The sequence below is a fragment of the Lolium rigidum genome, chromosome 1 (genome assembly GCF_022539505.1).
Source record: "Lolium rigidum isolate FL_2022 chromosome 1, APGP_CSIRO_Lrig_0.1, whole genome shotgun sequence".
Taxonomy (NCBI): domain Eukaryota; kingdom Viridiplantae; phylum Streptophyta; class Magnoliopsida; order Poales; family Poaceae; genus Lolium; species Lolium rigidum.
In genome coordinates, this window is record NC_061508.1 from 337,141,304 (window position 1) to 337,164,365 (window position 23,062).

Here is a 23,062-nt window from a genome sequence, read left to right on the forward strand (position 1 = left end):
GACCATGAGATCATGTTAATCACTTGCACCGGATGGATGCTTTGGTGACATCAAATACTACTTCGTAAATGGGTGGTTATAAAGGTGGCATTAAATATTTTGAAAGTATAGGTTGAAACGCGTGGATCAATAGTGGGATTTGTCCATCCAAATAACGGATAGATATACTATGGGCCCTCTCGGTAAAATGTCATCCAATTAGCTTGCAAGCATGTGACAGGCTCACGAGGGATGTCATATCACAGTACGAGTAAAGAGTACTTATCAGTAACGAGGTTGAACTTGGTATAAAGATACCGACGATCGAACCTCGAATAAGTAAAGTATCGTACGACAAAGGGAATCGATATCGTATGTTAATGGTTCTTTCGATCACGAAGTCATCATTGAATATGTGGGAGCCATTATGGATCTCCAGGTCCCGCTATTGGTTATTGATCGGAGAAGTGTCTCGATCATGTCTGCATAGTTCGCGAACCGTAGGGTGACACACTTAAGGTTTGATGTCGTTTTAAGTAGATATGGAATATGGAATGGAGTTCGAATATTTTTTGGAGTCTCGGATGGGATCCAGGACATCACGAGGAGTTCCGAAATGGTCCGGAGAATAAGATTCATATATGGGAAGTCATATTCCAAGTTTGGGAATGGTCCGGTGAATTTATGGAAGGTTCTAGAAGGTTATAGAATCATTCGAAAAGTTTCACTATGGTAGGTGGAGTCCCACCAGCCCTAGCCGACCCACTAGATGGGAAGGTGGAGTCCATGGTGGACTCCACCTCCATGGCCGGCCAACTCAAAAGGAAAAAGGGGAAATCCCACCTTGACTAGGTTTCTCATTATGGTAAGTTTCCAATAAGACTCCTAGAGGGAGTATGATTGGAGGGCTAGGTTTTCCACCTATTTAAAGGGGAGAGGAGGGGAGGGGCTGGCCACACCTTGGACGCACCACCTCAAGGCACCAACCCCTCTCTCCCAAACCCTAGCACCACCCCCTCCACCTCTCTCCCGCACGGCTACGGCGAAGCCCTGCAGGAGATCTCCACCACCACCGTCACCACGCCGTCGTGCTGCCGGGATTTCGAGGAGGATCTACTACTTCCGCTGCCCGCTGGAACGGGGAGAAGGACTTCTTCATCAACACTGTATGTGTGACCGAGTGCGGAGGTGCTGCCCGATTGCGGCACCGTCGAGATCTTTTACTAACTCCTGAGAGCGGCAAGTGATCAACTACATCATCCACGAGATTTATCTCGTTAATGCTTAGCGATCTCCGAGGGTATGTTGATCTCATCTCGTTCCTACCATCTACTAGATTAGATCTTGGCTTGTTATTCGTTGCTGCGGTAGGAATTTTTTTGTTTTCTATGCTACGAATCCCTACAGTGGTATCAGAGCCGTGTCTATGCATAGATTGGTTGTACGAGTAGAACACAATGATTTTGTGGACGTTGATGCTTTTGTTGTCGTTTGCTTATCGTGTACTTTGCATCTTGCGGCATGGTGGGATGAAGCAGCCCGGGCTAACCTTACATGACCACGTTCATGATACTTGCTCCACGCTTGACATGCAACTTGTATTGCATAAGTGGCTTTGCGCGGGTGTCTGTCTCTCTCACCATAGTTAAGATCCAATTTACAATCTGCACTTGACAACACTTGTATCAGCGTTGTGGTTCATGTTCGTAGGTAGATCGGATCTTACTCGAAAACCCCAAGCCACATAAAATATGCAAACAGAATTAGAGGCGTCTAACTTGTTTTTGCAGGGGTTGGTGATGTGATATGACTATGATGTGATTGTGATTATATTTGATGTATGAAATGATCGTTATTGTATCGTGGCAACCGGCAGGAGCCTTATGGTTGTCTTTAATTTCATATCAATTTATCATGTAGTAGTTTTATTTCAAAGTAGTTGTAATAGTTGCTACAAGTGGTGGACAACCATGAAGAGGACGCCATTGACCTTGACGCCCGCCGACGATGATGGAGATCATGCCCTTGCTTTGGAGATGAAGATCAAAGGTGCAAGATAAAAGAGCCATATCATATCACATTATGAATTGCATGTGATGTTAATCTTTTTTATGCATCTTGTATTGCTTAGATCGCGACGGTAGCATTATAAGATGATCCCTCTCACTAAAAATCAAGATAATAAAATGTTCTTCCTTAGTTAGCACCGTTGCTAAGACTCGTTGTTTCGAAGCATCACGTGATGATCGGGTGTGATAGATTGAACGTGTGCATACAACGGGTGCAAGCCAGATTTGCACATGCGGAAACTAAGGTTTAACTTGACGAGCCTAGCATGTATAGACATGGCCTGGAACACGGCAAACCGAAAGGTTAAGCATGAATCATATAGATGATATGATGAACATGTCGATGTTCGTTATTGAAGCTACATCATCTCTCGTGATGATCGGACTTGGCGTAGTGGATTTGGTTCGTGTAATCACTAAGGCAACGTGAGGGATGTTGTTTTGAGTGGGAGTTCACCTAGTTAATTTAAGAATTAATAGTAAACTCAATTTATCCTGAACATAACATCTTACGGTTAAGCTTACCATCCTTTACAGATCAGAAGTATATTCTCAGTTCTCACTAGACACAGGAGAATAAACTTAACTCCAGTTCAACGATTTACTCATAAATCACTTCGAAACCTAGTCTTCTGGCTAAGAACTTGGGTCACATTATGCCGTTTTACATGACATGGTTAAAAGATAAAACTCTATGACTAAGGCATAGGGGATTTATGGCTCCCAAGTGCAGGAGACGGCAGGAGTATCATGTCACATTAATGCATAATTTCTTTCTTTCTTACATCTCAAATGAATATGTATGTGAACTGCAAACTCTATATATCGATAGAACATCATCTTTCTAATGCACCATCTTTTGTGATAATACTTAAAAACTTGTAAATGTGGTTTTCGCGAAGTTTTCAGTAAACTTGGTTTTCATGAAGTACGTTAGCATTTTCTCCACTTAGTTAATGGATCAAGGCTAAGAAAAGTATTGTTTCACGATTCTTGTTCTGTTTTTACTTCAAACTACTCAAGAACAAAATTTATGGAACGAAGAAACATTGGACCATTCATGTGGTCAGGCTGGTCTTCCTCTCCAAAGGGCCCACATGTAAGCCCAATCCGGGGAACACGCCGCGCGTAAAACCCTAAACCCCTCGCTCTCCTTTCCCCTCCTATCCAATCCAAAAGAGAAATCCTCTGCTGCTCCTCGCCTCTCTTTCTTCCTCCCCAAGACCAAACCCAAAGCTTCCCCTCCTCCCCCCGCCCATGCTCTGAAACCCTAGAGTGATGCCACCGCGCCCGTCCCTCCACTCGCTCCTCCTCATGGCGGCCTCCACCTCCGCCGCCGCGGGGGACTCGGCCCTCCTCCTCGCCGCGCGCCGCCGCTTCCCCGCCGCCTTCGCCGCCGCGTGGGGCCACCGCGTCCGCCTGCTCCACTCCGCCTCCGCCACCCGCCTCCCCAGGCGGGCCGAGCTCGCCTGCTGCTTCGGGACCGCCCCCGCCCCCGCCGCGCCCGCCGCCCCGCGCTCCAGGATCGGTAACGCGCCCGCTCCTCTCGCACCACCGTTTTGGCCCTGCTCCGAAACAACCGCGTGCTGTTTTACTGATGTGGTGCCATTTTGGGACGGCAGTGCGCTCGGACGAGGAGAAGAGGGCTTGTGAAGCGCGGCTCGGGCAGCTGGTTCACAAGCTCAAAAGCGAAGGGATAAACATGAGTCAATGGAGGCTCGGGACTTTCCAGCGCCTGCTTTGCCCACAGGTAGTGTGGCTGGCCTTCTGTGATACCAACCATTGTCCTTGTTTCCATTTTCTTTTCTGTTAATTCTGTATTTAGCTGGATTGCTGGATTGAGTAGGCAAGCTAGGTTTATGTGTTTGAGGGCATCATATCAATAATGTTTCTGTAGGCTTAGTCAGGTCGTTTCTGTTCCACATATCGCTCACATTCGAAGTATTCATGAGCGTTCCATAAAACAAGTGTTATCAGTGACTGAAATACCTGCAAATTATGATCAATTTGATGACCTCTTTATAAAACATGTTCATCTCTATACAATTTTCTTACATAAGTATATGCTATTTTGGTGATCCATCAGACAATAAATGATTAAGTATGATTTACCTTCTGTTAACTATAGTGCAAAGGGGGCTCAACTGAGGAACAAAGCCTCAGCGTCTTCATCCGAAATGATGGGTGAGTTTTCATGTATAGCACATCTCGAGCTTGTCAGTTAGAGTTGTTCCTTAAGGTATATGTAGTGTAGACCATCCCGTCATCTGATCTCTGTTCTATGCTGTTTCGTTTCTTCAGTTTAAATGCAACATGGACTTGTTTTAGAGCGACTTGTGGCTGGAAAGGCGATGCCCAGGTGAGTTTACCAGCAAGTTGATGAAATCTGAAAGTAATAAACCATCTTCACACCCCACTTCGTTCTGTCCTGTGTCTGCAGCCTGATGGCGTTCCAAAGGTGTACCAAGCAAAAAGGGACATGGGAAATGAATCTGACGCAGGAAATGGAACTGACCAGGAAGTCAAACCAAATAATGCAGTCAAGCCTTACAGGAAACTTCGTGAACAGGACCTGCATCTCGAGCCTCTTTGTGATGAGGTAATTAAAGCATTATTAGGTTAGGCACTGGCATATTCTTCAAATGATACTGAAACCATCTAGGTATTTCTCTCTGTTTATGCCATTAAATTTTTTGTTGTGCATGGGTGCTTTGTAAAATGGTTCTCTCTTGCAGCTTGTGACATACTTTTCAGAAAGAATGATATCTCCCGAAACACTTCGAAGGAACAATGTATCACAACGTAAATGGTACAACAAGGTATAATTGTACTGTTGATGCAGTTTTACTGTGAACAAGCATACATTGTGATGCATACGTATGGTATTTCATTTGCAGATTGTTATTGCTTTCACCTACAGACGTGATAAAGTCCTTGTTGGCTGCAAATACAGGGAAGTCTCTAAGAAATTTTCACAGGTTTGTTGTAATGTCCTTTTTAGGTTACATGCTTAAATTATACTTTTATCAATATTTTTTTATACTCATTTGTTTTCCCTCACAGGAGCCGAACACAGAGAAAATTTTGTATGGTTTGGACGATATAAAGCAAGCACGCGATGTTATCATTGTATGTCCTAGATTTGCGATGCGACATTTTCCCTTTTATTTTTTTGTTGCCAATCCATATGAGCCTGAGTTCACACTTTTCTTACTAGCCTTTTTTTCCTTTTTGACATTGCAGGTTGAGGGTGAAATTGATAAACTTTCAATGGAAGAGGCTGGCTATCGTAACTGTGTGAGTGTGCCAGATGGTGCACCAGCACAAGTATCCAACAAACTCCCAGACAAAGACCATGTTAGAAATATTTCCTGATACTCTAGCAACTTTTTGTCACTATGTTTGCTATTATTACTTGCTAGTAGTGTTCCCCAATGTGAGCTGATCTGTAGTTGAAACCTTACTTGCGATCTGACATCTTCTTACATTCCCTGTAAAGCTAGGATAAGAAGTATCAATATCTGTGGAACTGCAAAGAATATCTTGACTCGGTGGGTATTTTTCCCATTTCAGAAGTTATTTTGCAAGCTATATTGCTGAGATATGCATGTTTCGGTTTACTGAATATATTTGATACATATTAGGCATCTAGAATAATACTGGCAACAGATGCTGATCCTCCAGGGCAGGCCCTTGCTGAAGAACTTGCTCGCCGGCTGGGTAAAGAAAGGTTTGTGTACCGTTCTGTGTTGCAATCACGGGCCTCAGAAGTTACTAAGTACCCATGGCTGTGCAACCCCTCGTTTAACTCATTTTCACATTTAATTTGATGCAATCAGGTGTTGGAGGGTCAGCTGGCCAAAGAAGAATGAGACAGAATTTTGCAAAGATGCGAATGAGGTTTGTTACGGCATGCACGGTCAAGTTTGACTGATAAATACTATTTTTATCATGCTGATTTTTTTCCCTAATGTTACAAGTACAATCAGGGCCTAAGAGGTGTAAAATGTCCTTGTCCTAACATGGCTCTTTAGATAAGCTTATGCTAATTAAAGCCTGTAAGAGGTCGTTTGGAAGCCAGGCTTTCATTTCGTTTGTAGCATTTGAAAATGAATACATGTATTCATTTCATTTACATTGTAATTTCAGAAATATACACTTGTTTGGTTGCCACAGGAATTGCAAATGACAGCAGAATTCAATATTGAATGTGTAGAGGCTTCCATAGAGAATTGCAAATGACAGGTTTCAGCTTGGAATCATGTTTACCCATGGAGTCATTTTGCTAGAATTCCTAAATGAAATGACAGCACAATTCTGTGGCAACCAAACAGCCCACCTATGGAATTCCAAAATGAATTCCAGGATTCCAGGCCCAAATGATGGATACCAAACGACCTCTAAGATTTTTTTATGTACTGCATTCTGAAGAAACGTCTGAAATATATAGCCTCATCTGAGTTCATTTTTTGTTGTCTTTAGCTCTGTTCTCTATGCATAGATAAGTTCATCTTGGAACTTGGGTGTTTTTACACTTTCTGTAATTGGTCCTTGTAACTCTTTTTTGACTACAGGTACTTATGTTCTTAGGACCACAAGCATTGAAAAAGGTTATAGAAGGTGCAGAACTGTACCCTATAAGAGGTCTCTTCAACTTCAGAGATTTCTTCCCTGAGATCGATAATTATTATCTAGGAATTCATGGGGATGAGCTTGGAATTCCTACTGGTTGGAAAAATATGGATGAGCTTTATAAGGTATCTATTAGTTGCATTTTTACTAGTTTTTCCTCTTTTCTTGAAGGGTTGATCTGAATTTGCAGCTGGCGTTTCTCCCTTTCCAAGTTAAAGAGTTCCTTTGTTTTCTTTATTTACACAGACGCTTGTTATAGCTGTTTGTCATTTGCAGTGAAATCAGATCATTTAACCAAATTCATTGAGTTACGTACCTTGTAGTCATGATTATGACTCGTTTATCTAGCTGAAAACAACTAGATAGTTTTTCTCTTTTCCAATTCCAAGTGTCAGGCCTAAATTCAGTTTCGTCCCGGATTGCTTCTGCATCATTGATACTCAAATTACCACTTCGGGAAACGTTTCACCCTCTGATTTAGCTGCTTTTTTTTTACCTCTGTTAGCTTTACAGCTCAGTAATTTTCCCTTCCGCCGCTCTTACCTTGTATTGGGTTAAAATCCTAGCCGCCTCCTACCGAGGTTGGCCGAATATTCTTCTGTAAACGACCAAACCCTAGTAATCGAGCCTCTATAATTGGCTACTTTCCTGTGTGTTCATGTCTGAGTCTCTCTGGATCTTCTGAATTTGAAGCTGAACCTATCACCAAGTTAAAGAGTTCCTTTGTTTTCGTTGTTACCACATAGGTTGTTTTCTGACGGCAATAGCTGTTGACATTTGGCGTGAAATCGTATCATTAATCAATTTTGGGGTATTACGGACCATGTAGTCATGTATTATTACTCGTTGATCTAGCTGAAAACAACTAGTAGATAGTTCCAGTTTCAGCAGGTAGCTTGCGCTAAAAAGATGGATTGAACTGGAACACATCGGAAGTTGTAGTTGCAGGCTATCATCCATCATCCAGTATTTCTCATGTGACCTTGTCTATATTCCCTGTTGCAGGTTGTTCCTGGGGAGTTGACTGTAGTAACAGGAGTACCGAATTCTGGCAAAAGTGAATGGATTGATGCATTGCTGTGCAATATAAACGAGCAGTGTGGATGGAAATTTGCACTATGCTCAATGGAAAACAAGGCAAGCCATTGTTTGATAGTGATACTAGTTAGCCTTTCATTTTATTGGGCACCTCCAAATAATGATGGTTTTGTTTAGGTCAGAGACCATGCCAGGAAACTATTGGAGAAGCATATTAAGAAACCATTCTTTAATGCTAGGTAAGGATAAGAGTCTGCAAGTGTATCTCTGTTGTGTCTGATCTCATATATGATACCTAGAAGAAGCAACTGTGAAGTCAATGAAAGATTAGGAATAGATTCCATGGATCATAGGTGCAATTGTGCAGACATTCTGGCCTTATGGCTATTTATTCTTGTTTATTTGAAGGTTTTGTGATTCCATTTAGTTGGTTTAGCAATCCTTGTTTTGGTTTCTACAGATATGGGGGCTCTGTGGAACGGATAAGTCCGGATGAATTTGAAGAAGGCAAACAATGGTTGAATGAGACATTCCATCTGATTCGGTATATATCGTATTCAATCACATTGTTTTAAATAGTGGTGAACAGTCAAGGTGTTCAAATACAGTTCGGACCAATCTCTTGAACCTGTCTTGTACAAATTTTAGAACTAGAGCTGCTACTTAGGTTGTGTGCATAGAACAAGATTAAGCTAACACCGTTCTGACAGTATTATCCGAATTGATTCCAATCCCGAGATTGAACACTCTTAGTAAGCGGTCAGCAAGCGACCACCGCACCTTACAGCGCTGTTCCAAATGCTGAAAGGAACTAAACAACTAATGCTATGGCACAAACAACAAAAAGAAGCATGCAAACACTATAACCTACAGGTGCACCAAATGGTAAGGAGCAATTGAATGTAGGTATAATTCTCGAAGTTGATTTTCTAGAAAAAATATAAGCGTTACTTGACTTGTATTCTAATCACTGTAATTTGTCAATACGTACTCTGGAACTAAAAGTATTTTTTACCTTCTAGTCCCTCCGTCCCGAAAAGGATGTCGCGGATTAATCTTAATTCGGATGTATTTATATACTAAATAGTGTCTAGATACATGCAAATTTAGACAAATTCACAACATCAGTACTTATCTTGCTTTTGTTTTAGTCGAACTCTGTGTCACTTATGATTTGAGCTGCCTAGATAGCTTCGTGAGGAAGCCAAATAAAAACAAAAATGTTTCCTGTGGCTGCTCTAATGGTCTTTATAGCAGTTGAAGGCCTGCTAAACCAGAACTGAGGTCACTAACTGCTAGGTGCTTAAATTATCATCAAGGCGCTCTATTTAGAAGTGTGTGCAGTAACATCAGTGTCAATGTCTTTCCATCTCTTGATCTAGTTTATTAGGACACAATAGTTGCTGTACTTCTCTTCGATAATGTGCCTGTATTGGATGGTGATTTGCATTTGAAGGTTTAAATGCTGCTCTGACGTTGAATGTGTTATTTCATCAGGTGTGAAGATGATAGTCTTCCATCCATTAATTGGGTTCTTGCTCTTGCTAAAGCTGCTGTTCTAAGACATGGAGTACGTGGTCTTGTGATTGATCCTTATAATGAGCTCGACCATCAGCGCTCTCCAAATCAGTAAGCTTTTAGTTATAATTGTTACATACATTTATTATAAAGATAGGTAGCCGTTTTGCAAGTATGTAACTATAACTCTGCTAGCACCACCCAGCTACATGTTTCCTTTTTTGTTCTGGTGGGTCACTCCTTTGTTGTGTTATTAACAGAAATGAGACAGAATACGTCAGCCAGATTCTTACGAAGATTAAGCGCTTTGCTCAACATCATTCATGTCATGTATGGTTTGTTGCGCACCCTAGGCAGGTAACCAAAATTCGCATAATCACATATTTGATTTTTGCAACATAATTGCAGTATACAATCAGGTCTTATTCTGGATTAATGTTTTTGCAGCTTCAAAACTGGAATGGTGGACCACCTAATATGTATGACATCAGTGGAAGCGCACATTTCATAAACAAATGTGATAACGGGATTGTCATCCACCGAAACAGGGACCCAGATGCTGGCCCTATTGATGTCGTGCAGGTTATTTTTTTGCATCTTTCTAACGTATATACTTCATTTTAATGCTACGCCTCAGGGCTCCTTTGATTCAAAGGATTTGCATAGGAATTGTGTAGGATTTGGTTCCTATGGGAAAAATTCCTTTACATGTTGTTTGATTCATAGGAACATATCCTATAGGAAAAATTCCTATAGGAATCTTGTAGTGTAATTCCTATAGGAAAAAAGCATTAGCTCATACCTCATGGAAAAATTCCTTTGCTACAATCAAACAAACTTCATCTTCCTATAGGTTTCAAGTAGACATGCCATTCCAATCCTATACCTTTCCTATTCCTATGCTTTTCCTATCCTTTAAATCAAAGGAGCCCTTAATCTTTTCTTGTATATTTGGCTGGATGGGAATCATAGGTCTGTATGAAGAAGGTACGGAACAAGGTGATAGGGCAAATTGGTGATGCTTTCTTGACGTATGACCGGTATGTACATTAGAATTCTTCTTTTCATCCTTTCCTAAATTGAGATTGCTCGTTGATGCTTTCCAACCATTTCCTTTCTGCTTTGTCTATCACTTATAATAAAATGCCCCTTTAAAGTCAGGGTTGATTTTGGTTTCTGTCATTTACCTCAAGGTGATTATCATGTCTTCGATTTGCGCGGCTAAACTGAATAACCAAATCATCATATTTTCTCCTGCAGGGTTACTGGTGTATACAAGGAGGCTGATGATGCCATTGTAGCAAAGGTCGTCAAGCAGCAGATAAGGCAGAAACAGGCAAGTCAGCACCGCTGATTTGTTTTACTCACTTCCCCAACAGTTGACACTTGACACGAGTGAGATAATATGGTTACTTCTGTGGATGGCATGTCACATCCTTGTGCATGACCGAGCCAATTGGCTGACGTTGTCATGCATCGGAGCGAGCGGACTGCTATGTAATTCTTCAGCGATATGGGCATCCTCCTGAATTGGTGGATTTGTGATCTCAGATGTCTCCTGGCTCCTAGTGCAAAAAATGTGGTTAACCTTACTACTAAGGTGTGGTGTATAGTAGTAAGTAAGCTTATATTGTAATTTAATTGTCGCACCAGGTGGGTCATATCAGGTAGCGAAAGCTCATCTCGTCCGTCTATCCCTTAGATTATTGGGTATGCCCTTCCAACGGTTGTAGCAGTTAGAAGGACACGTATTAGTAGTCCATGAAAAATATCTACCACAGATTTTAAGTACTCCGTATCCATCATCGGTCGCAATTTGTTTTGCATACCAGAAATCTGGAATCTATAATTTTTGCACCACCATCGACCACATGGGTATCCATGGAACATGTGGTGTGACCGTTGCGAGATTGACGTTGCACCCCCAATGTTCAAATCTATTTTGCAGCTGGTGTCTTTGCGGCGCTGGAACAGCGAGTGGTGCCAAAATCTCTGATCATTAACTAGTACCATTTCTTTTCAATCTCCACTTTGCATTGCATCATTCGTGCTGCCGTCTTTGCTCGGCTGGCTCTTCGTTAGCAGCTAAGCCAAGTCCTGCCGGCTGTTTCCCATTGGCAACCAGCTGGAAGATCTGTCGATGTATCTGATCAAAAGAAAGGCTGTGAGTGTGATTGGCAATGGTTGCTGCCACTTTGCTGTGCTGTGCCTGTACCATGCATGCACCCAATGTGTTGAGTTGAGTTGCAGCTGTCTGGGCCAACCCAACCCAACCCAATGTGTACATGTTCTTGTTCTTGAACCACCACCTGTTTGCAATTCTCCAGCTTTCATTTCCATAAACAATGCACCACTAAATGTAGAGTACTATAAATGAATTAGTAATGTGTGATTGTGTGAGCACATACTTAATTGGCATGAACAAGAACGTTTGTTGTCAGGTCAAACTCCGAGCTGTCAGACAGACCCTACAGAAGCAAAGATCACCAACAACAGCCTAGCATGAGCACCGCACAAAAGAAACGGACAGGCAATGATACCAGAGAAAACAAAGCGGTTACCTGCTGCAAGGTAGCCGTTGGCATGGGCCGGGCCGCCTTGGCTGTGCTGTGCACCGCAGAAAAGCAACGCAACGGCTCCCACGTCCTACCTGGCGCCACCCCATTAGCCGCCCGCTGCTCCATAGCCGTTGCGCCGGTGGCCTGGCAGTATATAGCCCTGGCTTCTTCCTCCCCGCTCCTCACCACCTTCTCTCACACGACACACAGATCTCCATCCGGCTTTGAATTGCTCGCGCGCTGCCTTGTGTTGTGACATTTCTTGTTTGCTGAGCGCGCGGCATGGGTGTGGAGGTCGTCACCGGCGGGGCTGTGGAGGCGGTGGCGCCGGCGAAGGAGGTGAGCGTGGCGGTGGCGCCGGGCGCGGCTGCCGTCGCCAAGAACACGTCGTTTAGGGAGGAGAGCAACCGGTTAGGTGATCTGAAGGACGGCGAGAGGAAGGCGCTCGCCGAGCTCCGCGCCAAGGTCGAGGAGGCCATCGTGGAGGGCAAGCTGTTCGACCTCGAGGACACCACCGCCGCCACCGCTAGCAGCAAGGTGAAGGTGGAGAAGAAGAAGAAGGAGAAGAAGGAGGGGAAGAAGAAGAAGGAGAAGGTGGCGGAGGAGAAGAAAGCTGAGGTGGACGTCAAGGTGGAGGTGGCGGCGGCGGCGACCGAGGAGAAGAAAACGGAGGAGGAAGCCGTTGAGGAGAAGAAGGCAGAGGAAGCCAAGGTGGAGGAGGCCACTGAGGAGAAGAAAGAGGAGGCCACCGCCGAGCCGGCCGAAGAGAAGAAGCAGGAGGAGGAGGCGGCCACGGCGGAGGACGCCGGCGAGGCCGAAAAGGCAGACACAGCAGCCCCGGCGGCGGCGGTCGTCGTCGACAAGGACGTCGCCCTGTGGGGCGTGCCGCTGCTGCCGAGCAAGGGCGACGAGGCAACCGACGTGGTCCTCCTCAAGTTCCTCCGCGCGCGCGACTTCAAGGCGGGCGCCGCCTTCGAGATGCTCCGCAGGACCCTGCGCTGGCGCCGGGACTGGACGACCCTCCCCTCCGCCTCCGCCACCTCCTCCTCCTCCGACGCCGTGCCGGAGGGCGCGTGCCGCCTGGACGGCGCGGACCGGGAGGGCCACCCGGTGTGCTACAACGCGCTGGGCGTCTTCGCGGACGACGCCGTGTACAGGGCCGCGCTCGGGGACGGCGAGGGCAGGGCGCGGTTCCTCCGCTGGCGGGTGAGCGCCATGGAGAGCCATGTTGCCCAGCTCGACTTCGCGCCCGGCGGCGCCGCGTCGCTGCTGCAGGTGACGGACCTGAAGGGCTCGCCGGGGCCGGCTAGGAAGGACTTCCGCGTCGCCATCCGGCAGGTCGTCGACCTCTTCCAGGACAACTACCCCGAGCTCGTCGCAAGAAACGTGAGTCGTTTTGGTCTTAGATTTACTAATTCTAACACTAATTGCTGCCGAATGTTTGAGAGATTTGACTGAATTTTGTGGCAATTCGACCGCAGATTCTGATCAACGTGCCGTTCTCGTACTACGCGTTCAGCACCCTCTTCTACCCGTTCCTGACGCAGAGGACCAAGAGCAAGTTCGTCGTCGCCCGCCCATCTAAGGTCACCGAGACGCTCCTCAAGTAAGAACAACGGCGACACTGTTAATATCAATCCACGACATGAACAACTTTGCAGCGCGCGGTTTCTGATAAGCAGAATGTGTTGTTGTCTCCTCAAGGTACATTCCGATCGAGGCCATCCCGGTGAAGTACGGCGGGCTGAAGCGCGACGGCGACACCGAGTTCTCCGCCGAGGACGCCGAAATCGCCGAGGTCGTCGTCAAGGCGAGCTCCACCGAGACCATCGAGATCGAGGCCACCGAGGTACAAACCAATATTCGAATTCCTACACCATGGTTTTCATCGAGAAAACAATCTCCGAATGAATTGCAGAGCTGATGAGTTTCATTTCAGGGGGACACCACGCTGACATGGGACCTGACGGTGCTGGGGTGGGAGGTGGGCTACAAGGAGGAGTTCGTGCCCAGCGACGAGGGCTCCTACACCATCGTTGTCAGCAAGGGCAGGAAGATGGGCGCCGCCGAGGAGGCGGTGCGCAACTCGTTCCGCGCCGGCGAGCCCGGGAAGGTGGTGATCACCGTGGAGAACGCGACGCGCGGGAAGAAGAAGGTGATGTTCAGGCACAAGGCCAAGAGCTCCTCCGCCAAGAAGTGCTGAGCGAGAAATGGAGATTTGAGCGAGGGGTTTGACAATGTGATGAGTGAATTCTTTGGAGGCTGAGATTTGGGTGTGTGTGTTGTGGATTCTATCAATTCTTTTGTGCAAGAGAAATATTGTTTATGGTTGGCGATTATTTGAGAAATATATAAGTTATCAAATTATTACAGAAGTTTGCTGACCTAAGAACTTGTTTGATCTTCTTTTTATACTCTGCGCCATATCTACCACTTGAAATGCTCTTGCATGTTTGGAGTTACATTTGCACTTGAAATCTGCATAACACCGGCATCAAGAGAAGATAAAATAGATTTAGTCATAGAACTCCCAAATCTCAACCTTTTTTAGCATGATTGACTTGCCAGTTCAACTTTCAACATATGGCATCAATAAAAGATAAAATAGTCATAGAACTCCCAAGTCTCAACCTTTTTAGCATGATTGTCTTGCCAGTTCAACTTTCAGCATACAGGGAAAGTTATCAAATTATTACAGAAGTTTTTCTGTATGTGACTAAGAACTTGTTTGATCTTCTTTATACTCTGCGCCATATCTACCACTTGAAATGCTCCACTTGAAAGCATAACACAAGAAAAGATAGTATTTAGTCATTGATGGACTTGTGAGTTCAACTTTAATCCTATGGCATCAAGAAAAGAAAATAGTCACAGAACTCCCAAGTCTCAACGTTTTTGGCTTGAACTTGCCAGTTCAACTTTCAACCTACATGAAATTGTGTAGCGTGTTCTCATCTGTACACACATTGAAGATTTGCAACCTAGTGGCTAAATTAAGCAGTAAAGCTAAAGGAGATTTTCAATTGGAGATTTTCCAGAGTTATTAATCAAACCCACAGATGATGCTCTTTCTAAGAAAACCAAAACGACATTGAGTCAGATTTGCCAATCCAGGAAGGACGAACTTTGTCAAAATAATACTCCCAACCAAGCATTTTAGAAAGAGGAAAATAGCATACCCAGAACCTATAGGCAGTTCAATCAATAGAGTAACCATTAATTCCAAAGTACACCCAAATTGGCTTGAAGAGACTGGACAGATTGGAACTTGGCAATCTAGTACTACGGGAATGACAAACACCAAACAGTCAAAGCTCATTACTATATGAGCATACACCACCACGACACATAATAAAAATAAGTCTGCGCAAGGCAACATGCCATTTAGAAAGTAAAATAGCGTCTAGATCTCTAGAGGTAGAAAGCACCCTAACCAATGTTCAGAACAACTAACAAGCGATACAAGGCATATCGATGGGGAACTGGGCAAGGATTTGCCTAGGCAGCTTCCTCCTCCTCCTGCTCATCTTCGTAATCCTCTTCATCCTCAGCCGTGGCATCCTGGTACTGCTGGTACTCTGCCACAAGATCGTTCATGTTGCTCTCGGCCTCGGTGAACTCCATCTCATCCATGCCCTCACCCGTGTACCAGTGCAAGAAAGCCTTCCTCCTGAACATGGCAGTGAACTGCTCGCTCACACGGCGGAACATCTCCTGGATCGAAGTAGAGTTGCCAACGAACGTGGACGACATCTTCAGGCCAGTGGGTGGGATGTCACACACACTCGACTTGACGTTGTTGGGGATCCATTCCACAAAGTAGGACGAGTTCTTGTTCTGGACATTCAGCATCTGCTCATCGACTTCCTTGGTGCTCATCTTTCCGCGGAACATGGCTGAGGCAGTAAGGTAGCGGCCGTGCCGAGGGTCAGCGGCACACATCATGTTCTTGGAGTCCCACATCTGCTGAGTCAGCTCAGGTACAGTGAGGGCACGGTACATCTGTGACCCTCTCGAGGTCAGTGGAGCAAATCCAACCATGAAGAAGTGCAGCCTTGGGAATGGGATCAGGTTCACAGCAAGCTTCCGGAGGTCAGAGTTGAGCTGGCCAGGGAAACGGAGACAGCAGGTAACACCACTCATGGTTGCTGAGATAAGGTGGTTGAGATCACCAACTGGAAAAAAAGGAAAGATAGGTGAGATAACCAAGCTAGTAACAAATTTAGCTATAGAAACAGAACAACAACAGATGTGCAGTGAAGTATGTTCACATTTCCAGTTAACAGATGATAGCAACATGCCACTTCAGGAAAGATGCAAAACTCATATACTGAAGGATCCAAAACACAATAAACAGGAAACAACATGAGCATGCACAATTGTACACTCCCAGCAAAATGTAGAAGCAAATTGCATCACTACAGTCATCAATTGACTCCACTTGCACTATAATACGACTAACTCACATGGACCAAAGTATAGGGTACTTTGCCAATCATGGGAGTTAATGCTACCAAACATCATGTGAAAGAGACAGACATTGACACAAAACATGAGAGATTATTCTACTACAAACAAGGACAAGAGTCCACGGAAATATCAATTCATGTACTACGCTGATACATGACAAATGCCAAAAAAAGGGGAGCAATTTGGCACTTACAGGTGGGTGTGGAGAGCTTCAGAGTGCGGAAGCAGATGTCGTAGAGGGCCTCATTGTCGAGAACCATGCACTCATCCGCATTCTCAACAAGCTGGTGGACCGAGAGCGTAGCGTTGTACGGCTCCACAACAGTATCAGACACCTTGGGCGATGGGAAGACCGAGAACGTCATCATCATCCGGTCCGGGTACTCCTCCCTGATCTTGGAGATGAGCAGGGTGCCCATTCCGGAGCCTGTGCCTCCTCCCAGCGAGTGGCAGACCTGAAATCCTGCGATAACAGAGCAATAATTAGTTACGAATCCAAAATTACTTGTACTGCATCTAATTAGGCAGTTTGCAGCCACTAGACATTAAGGGATAGGAGCTCAGGAAATTCACTAGTAGAAATTAACCGTTTCGTTCCCAAATGGTCTCGCAAATCGAATAGATCTACGGAAAAAAAAGTTCAGATCTAGAACTCGGGGCACGCAGAAATGCAGGATGAGACCTAGATCTGTGGGGTATAAGCCTCTAGGAATCGAACAGAGAGAGGGTAATTAAGACGACAGATCCGGCGAGTTGAGCAAGACGGGGCATACCCTGTAGGCAGTCGCAGTTCTCGGCCTCCTTGCGTACGACGTCGAGGACGGAGTCGATGAGCTCTGCGCCCTCGGTGTAGTGTCCCTTGGCCCAGTTGTTGCCTGCGCCGGACTGGCCGAAGACGAAGTTGTCGGGGCGGAAGATCTGGCCGTATGGCCCGGAGCGCACCGAGTCCATGGTGCCCGGCTCGAGGTCCATGAGCACGGCGCGGGGCACGAAGCGGCCGCCGCTGGCCTCGTTGTAGTAGACGTTGATGCGCTCCATCTGGAGGTCGGAGTCGCCGGCGTACTTGCCCGTCTGGTCGATGCCGTGCTCGTCGCAGATCACCTCCCAGAACTTGGCCCCGATCTGGTTGCCGCATTGGCCGCCCTGGATGTGGAGGATCTCCCTCATGGCGGCGGCGTGGGAGGGAGGGCGGCGGGGCGGGCGGGCTAGGGTTCCGGCGAGGTCGGGGTTTAGGAGGAGGCCGAGGCGAGGATGGCGGAATGGAGAGGAGAGAGAAGCGTGGCCGGGTCCGGCTGGGCTGTTTTATTGGAGGCGTGGCAGCATTTTGAAAAATTTCGTAAATTTTTTCAGTTTTGTTGTGACCGCCGACCGCGGCGAGGTTCGGTTTGAAATGTGGCACTGCTCCCTTGACCCCAAAACGTTTTGTATTTTGTATACCTTCGTTTAAAAATATAAGCATTAAATTGTATAGGACTTGACTACGAACTAACAAACCCGCTTTAGAAAGCTAGTTCAGTTTTCTAAAATTGGCTTATATTTCAGAACAAAGGTAATACCAAAGATAGTAAGTTTGAATCTAATATATGAGAGTGGATTTGGTGTTCAGGGGGTACGTGAGCACCCCCTAGATACCGTTGGATTTGCTTTTAGATTCTAGCTTCAGAGACGGCGAACAAACGGCGTGGAGGATGCTTTTCAACCTGACTCGCTGCAGTTCAGAGACGGCGAACAAACCCGATTAATCTTTCTCCCTCCTCCCTAATCGTTCCAGTCCAGCGGAGCTCCTACACGGCGCGGCGACCTCACCCTGTCCCCGGACGTCCGGCGAGCTCCTATCCTCTTGGCTAGACCCACCGCCACATCTTCCCCGTGGCGCCTTCCCCATGCCAGGTCGGCCACCCGTCCCTCGCAGCGACGACGACGCGGCGGGCGGGATCGGCAGCACGAAAGACGGCGACCTCTGTTTCCAGCACCTGGAAATCGAACGCCCAGGGCCTCTCCCCGTACGACGCGACGACGAGGAGCTCGCCGGACGCGGACACGGCGGGGCTACCTCCAGAGGTCGACCCCTGGTCCCCGGCAACGCCCCGCGCGCCATTCGCTGGCTCCCAGGCCGGGCCACGAGGCGGCGGCGCCTCCCAGGCGAATCGAGGGACGGCACCGCGGACTCCCGCCGCCAGCACGCGCTCGACGCGCCCAGACTCACAGAGGACGGAGTGTCCTCTACGGTGGCGCCATGGAGGTCTCAACGGCGGCACGACGGGCCGTCGGTGGCTGTCGAGTGCTCTCCTCCACCCTCACCTAAAGCTCTGACGTTAGCCGAATCTAAAACTCATCCGCCTGATCTATTCACCCCCAATTAGTTTGGCTACTCCCCACAAATTTGAGCTCTCTAATCTGTATTGGGATGTCGTCGATTGGGGAAAGTGGTTAATGGCGGTAGGTGCGGGACAGGGGCCGTATCGGAGCCCCCGTGTTGGCTCAGCGTTGATGGGTGCGACGGGTGCGGCTGCTCCCCTTGGAAGGAATCAACCGCGAGTGCAAAGACGAGACGGGCCATGCTGTAGATCTGATTTCCGTCCAGCATCTCGTCGGAGCTCACCTGGAAGATGAGCGCGAGGAGCCTGTCGTACAGCGGCCCAGCTAGCTTCTTCACCCGTTCCAAGTACAGCAAGGCTCCGCGAATGGCAGCGTCGTCGTCGTCGCTGACGGCGGCCAGCATGGGGCGGCGCTCTCTTCTGGGTCGCGTCGGCGCCGCCGCCGCCGTGGCGTTGTCTTTGCAGGCTGGCTCGGGCGCGTACTCTTCGGGGGGAAATGAGTGGAAGCGGAGTAGCTCCGCATAGACGGCCGGATGAGACGCGGCTTTGACGTGCTGAAAGAAGGACTTGGCGGCGGCGATCTTGCTCACCTGGATCAGTTGTGAAGAACTGGAGATGAGGTGAGATGGATAGGAAAGAGAGGATAAAAGAGGTTGGACACTTGGACGGCAGGACAGGGAATCGCTCATGGTGGGTTAGTGGGGTCGTGGAGAGTGAAATATTCTACTAAACGGACAAACAGACGGCGTTAGACACGTGTCGGATATACAGCGCGTGCTCACGTACCCATGTGATCACCGAGATTCTTCCGTCTAATATATTCAGGTATAATGTATGAAACAACTTAATAGTTATGAATTTGAAGATGTTCTAACATTAAGTCACCATGAACAATATGAAGTTCGGACAATCCATCCCCATAGGGCACTGGTGGAGCTACATGAGGGCCAAACCGAGCCGTGGCCCACCCAGCTTTGGAGAAAAACAAAAAATACCTATGCGTAAGCCCAGACCACCAGCAACACTGCAGCCATCCATTCCCTCATCTCCCTTGATTCAGTTCGTTGTCTCATGTTCTCAGTAACCATGGCATAGTTTAGGGCGACAGCGCGGAGGTTCAACAATACTTCACCACCAGCCTTGATTCAGCTAAGGGCAATCCCCCAGCAGCGATTAGTGACCCAACGAGGGTGCCCAGCTCCCAAACCCCATATGACAGGCAGCTAAGCACTAGCAACGGTGAGTCAGCGACCCAACACGACTCCTCTCCAATTTTGCTGCTGAAATCCTCCTAGTCATTTTGGACTGCAAGACCACACAGGTAATCAATAAACTCCCAATAATCCTCCTATTCATTTGGGAGTTTAAGATGATCACATAAATATATGCTAGTCAAGTAGTCATTTAGGTATCACTAGTAGGAAAACTATTATAGGTGGAAACTGTTAAGATTCATGCACTAGCCACTTGAACCAAAAGTCCGAACTGATGGAAATGGCTAGGCAATCTACTTATACACTTCACAACACCCCCACTCGCGTGTGACGGGAGAAGAGAAAGTCAACACGTGAAAGAAGAAGAGCACACCGAAACAGGGCATCAGCGGTGGCTAAAGAGGGGGGCAACAACAATTTTTAGGCTTAATTGCGAAAACCATGTGAAAGCCAGGATTTGAACTCGAGACCTAGGGCTCTGATACAATGTTAAGATTCATGCACTAGCCACTTGAACCAAAAGTCCGAACTGATGGAAAGGGCTAGGCAATCTACTTATACACTTCACAACAGAAACCACAACTGTGGCGCACCAAAGGGCCCATGCGCCACAAAAATATTTCTGTGGCGCACCACTATAATGCGCCATAAAAATTGGAAGTTTCTGTGGCGCATTTGCCAGCTCATGCGCCACAGAAGATGGAGATTCTGTGGCGCACCGTGGGCCGTGCACCACAGAAAGTTTGTGGGGCCCACGCGGGGTCCAACACTGCACATGGGCGAAGAGAATTCTGTGGCGCATGGTGGCATGTGCGCCACAAAAGTTCAAAATTCTGTGGCGCATGGTGGCATGTGCACCACAGAAGTTCGAAATTCTGTGGCGCATGGTGGCATGTGCGCCACAGAAGTTCATATTTCTGTGGCGCACCAAAAATATGCGCCACATAATTCTGCAGGATTTTTTCTCCCCACGCAACTCCCCCCCCCTTGGATCGTCTTTTTTACCTTTGTACAAAATAAAAGAAATAGATAGAAATTTTAAAAAATAAAATCCTTCGAGATTCCCATATATTATGTCATCTAGCACCACTAAAATTTAACAAACATGAATTTTGACTTTTTTTGCAAAATTGCGTGGGAAAATCATCAAACTGGATTTCTGGTTGCATACGAACTCGAAAAAAAACGCGAAATATATCAAAATGTTCCCACGAAAATTCTACATTCGAATTTTTAGAATCGCCAAATTCGAAAAGAGTAAAAAGTTACGGCCAGTTAAAGATTTTTTCCTGCAAAATACAAAAAAAGGAAAAAAATTCTGTGGCGCATCTTGTCCCCCATGCGCCACATAAGTTTTGGCCGGAATTTTGAAATTCGGAGGCGCCAAATCTCCTACTACTCCACTTCTCCTCCACCACTTCTCCATCTTCCTCACTTCTCCTCCCACTTGTTCTCCACCACCACCACCTCCTCACACTTGTTCTCCACCACCACCACCTCCTCACTTGTTCTCCACCACCACCTCCTCCCTTCTTCTCCGGCGACCACCACCACCTTCTCCTCCTCCTCCGGCGACCACCACCACCTACTCCGGCGACCACCACCACCTTCTCCGGTGACCACCATCACCACCACCTCCGGCCACCACCATCACCATCACCACCACCACCACCTCCTCCACCTCCTCCGGCCGGCCACCACCATCACCAACACCACCACCACCACCACCACCACCTCCGGCCACCACCATCACCACCACCATCACCACCACCACCTCCGGCCACCACCATCACCACCACCACCACCTCCTCCGGCCGGCCACCACCACCACCTCCTCCGGCCGGCCACCACCATCACCAACACCACCACCATCTCCTCCGGCCAACACCACAACCACCCCACCTTCCGGCGATATTTCAAAAAAACCAGCGAAATTCCGGCGGCCCCAGATCTAGATCTAGATCTGGCCGCCACTTTTTTAAAAAATTCGAAAAAAAAATCTGTGGCGCATATTGGCATGGTGCGCCACAGAAGTTTTCAAGACAATTCTATGGCGCATATTGGCAAGGTGCGCCACAAAATTTTTAACTTCTGTGGCGCATGTACATATGCACCATAGAATTCAAATACTAGTCACGTGGCAACTGTGGCGACCTAGATATGCGCCACAGAATTCGATTTTCGTGCGCCACAGATAGCTCTTTTTCCACTAGTGTATCTGAATAATCATCCTAAGTTCAGGGACTGTAAGACCTCAGAGATAATATAGTTCCATCAAATTTCAGGATTTTTACACGGCATCATCTCAAAATTCAAATTTCAGTAATGAGGAATAAAAGTATGGAGATGGCATTAACGATTTCACAAGCATATTCGATCGTAGAGCTGATTTTCCTATGCACGGTTTATTTTGTTTGAGAGATGTATGCTTGTTCTGAATCAATATGAAAGAGGTACCGAGCACTGACTAGTGCCTAGGGAAGTAGCTTTGCTCTGGCTTGGCCGCCCAATTATTTGTTCGAAGCTCCGCCACTGCCATAGAGGGATACGTGCTACAAGCATGGTGATGACCCACAAGTATAGGGGATCGCAACAGTCTTCGAGGGAAGTAAAACCCAAATTTATTAATTCGACACAAGGGGAGGTAAAGAATACTTATAAGCCTTAACAACTGAGTTGTCAATTCAGCTGCACCTGAAAAGCACTAGTAACAGGGGTGATGTGAAAGTAGCAGTAATATGAGAGCAGTAGTAACAGAATACGTAGCAGCAGTAATAGCAATATGAGAGCAATGGTACCAGAAAATAGTTGATACTACTTCCAATGACATGTAGAACGAGTATATGATGATGCGAGATGGACCGGGGTTCCCAGCTATCTACACTGGTGGCAACTCTCCAATAACAAGTGTTGGGTGAACAAATTACAGTTGGGCAATTGATAGGATTGAAATAGCATTAAGACAGAATATCAAGTCTATTAATCATGTAGGCATGTTTCCCATATATAGTCATACGTGCTCGCAATGAGAAACTTGTACAACATCTTTTGTCCTACCAGCCGGTGGCAGCCGGGCCTCTAGAGAATCTATCGGAAATTAAGGTACTCCTTTTAATAGAGCACCGGAGCAAAGCATTAACACTCCGTGAAAACATGTGATCCTCATATCTAAGCCTTTCCTTCCAGTTGTCCCAATTTCTGTCACTTTGGGGCCTTTGGTTCCGGACATAGACATGTGCATACAACTTGTAGATACAATCTAAGCA

At 46.6% G+C, this 23,062-nt stretch overlaps 3 protein-coding genes across 3 annotated transcripts; 2 read left to right on the forward strand and 1 right to left on the reverse strand.

Moving 5' to 3' along the window:
* The first annotated feature begins 3,362 nt into the window (after positions 1–3,362).
* Positions 3,363–11,064, forward strand: LOC124700488 (twinkle homolog protein, chloroplastic/mitochondrial-like). The gene is made up of 21 exons (XM_047232615.1): positions 3,363–3,576; positions 3,671–3,798; positions 4,177–4,232; positions 4,350–4,407; positions 4,489–4,647; positions 4,784–4,867; positions 4,946–5,026; positions 5,112–5,177; positions 5,292–5,405; positions 5,552–5,599; positions 5,693–5,778; positions 5,888–5,948; positions 6,623–6,805; positions 7,686–7,817; positions 7,896–7,957; positions 8,179–8,262; positions 9,216–9,347; positions 9,497–9,593; positions 9,684–9,818; positions 10,209–10,276; positions 10,497–11,064. Exons 1-21 carry the CDS (start codon positions 3,363–3,365, stop codon positions 10,588–10,590), a joined length of 2,142 nt encoding a protein of 713 aa, XP_047088571.1. The 3' UTR covers positions 10,591–11,064.
* Positions 11,065–12,076: 1,012 nt separating this feature from the next.
* On the forward strand, positions 12,077–14,010 carry LOC124684440 (patellin-4). The gene is made up of 4 exons (XM_047218752.1): positions 12,077–13,180; positions 13,276–13,400; positions 13,499–13,643; positions 13,734–14,010. Exons 1-4 carry the CDS (start codon positions 12,077–12,079, stop codon positions 13,995–13,997), a joined length of 1,638 nt encoding a protein of 545 aa, XP_047074708.1. The 3' UTR covers positions 13,998–14,010.
* A 980-nt stretch (positions 14,011–14,990) lies between these two features.
* LOC124700499 (tubulin beta-3 chain-like) lies at positions 14,991–17,442 on the reverse strand. Its single transcript, XM_047232626.1, has 3 exons — positions 17,038–17,442; positions 16,458–16,727; positions 14,991–15,969 (listed from the first exon to the last, which is right to left on the reverse strand). The coding sequence occupies exons 1-3, from the start codon at positions 17,429–17,431 to the stop codon at positions 15,293–15,295; spliced, it is 1,341 nt and encodes a 446-aa protein (XP_047088582.1). The 5' UTR covers positions 17,432–17,442; the 3' UTR covers positions 14,991–15,292.
* Between the last annotated feature and the right edge of the window lie 5,620 nt (positions 17,443–23,062).

Excerpts from the sequence above, each read along its gene's own strand:
- LOC124700488 (XM_047232615.1), top strand. The coding sequence starts at position 3,363 with ATGGCGGCCTCCACCTCCGCCGCCGCGGGGGACTCGGCCCTCCTCCTC. Across the intron at positions 4,233-4,349 it reads GTCTTCATCCGAAATGATGG|TTTAAATGCAACATGGACTT; the intron begins GTGAGTTTTCAT and ends TCGTTTCTTCAG. Across the intron at positions 5,406-5,551 it reads AACTCCCAGACAAAGACCAT|GATAAGAAGTATCAATATCT; the intron begins GTTAGAAATATT and ends CTGTAAAGCTAG.
- LOC124684440 (XM_047218752.1), top strand. The coding sequence starts at position 12,077 with ATGGGTGTGGAGGTCGTCACCGGCGGGGCTGTGGAGGCGGTGGCGCCG. Across the intron at positions 13,401-13,498 it reads GTCACCGAGACGCTCCTCAA|GTACATTCCGATCGAGGCCA; the intron begins GTAAGAACAACG and ends TGTCTCCTCAAG. Across the intron at positions 13,644-13,733 it reads TCGAGATCGAGGCCACCGAG|GGGGACACCACGCTGACATG; the intron begins GTACAAACCAAT and ends GTTTCATTTCAG.
- LOC124700499 (XM_047232626.1), bottom strand. The coding sequence starts at position 17,431 with ATGAGGGAGATCCTCCACATCCAGGGCGGCCAATGCGGCAACCAGATC. Across the intron at positions 16,728-17,037 it reads GAACTGCGACTGCCTACAGG|GATTTCAGGTCTGCCACTCG; the intron begins GTATGCCCCGTC and ends CTGTTATCGCAG. Across the intron at positions 15,970-16,457 it reads GAAGCTCTCCACACCCACCT|TTGGTGATCTCAACCACCTT; the intron begins GTAAGTGCCAAA and ends CTTTTTTTCCAG.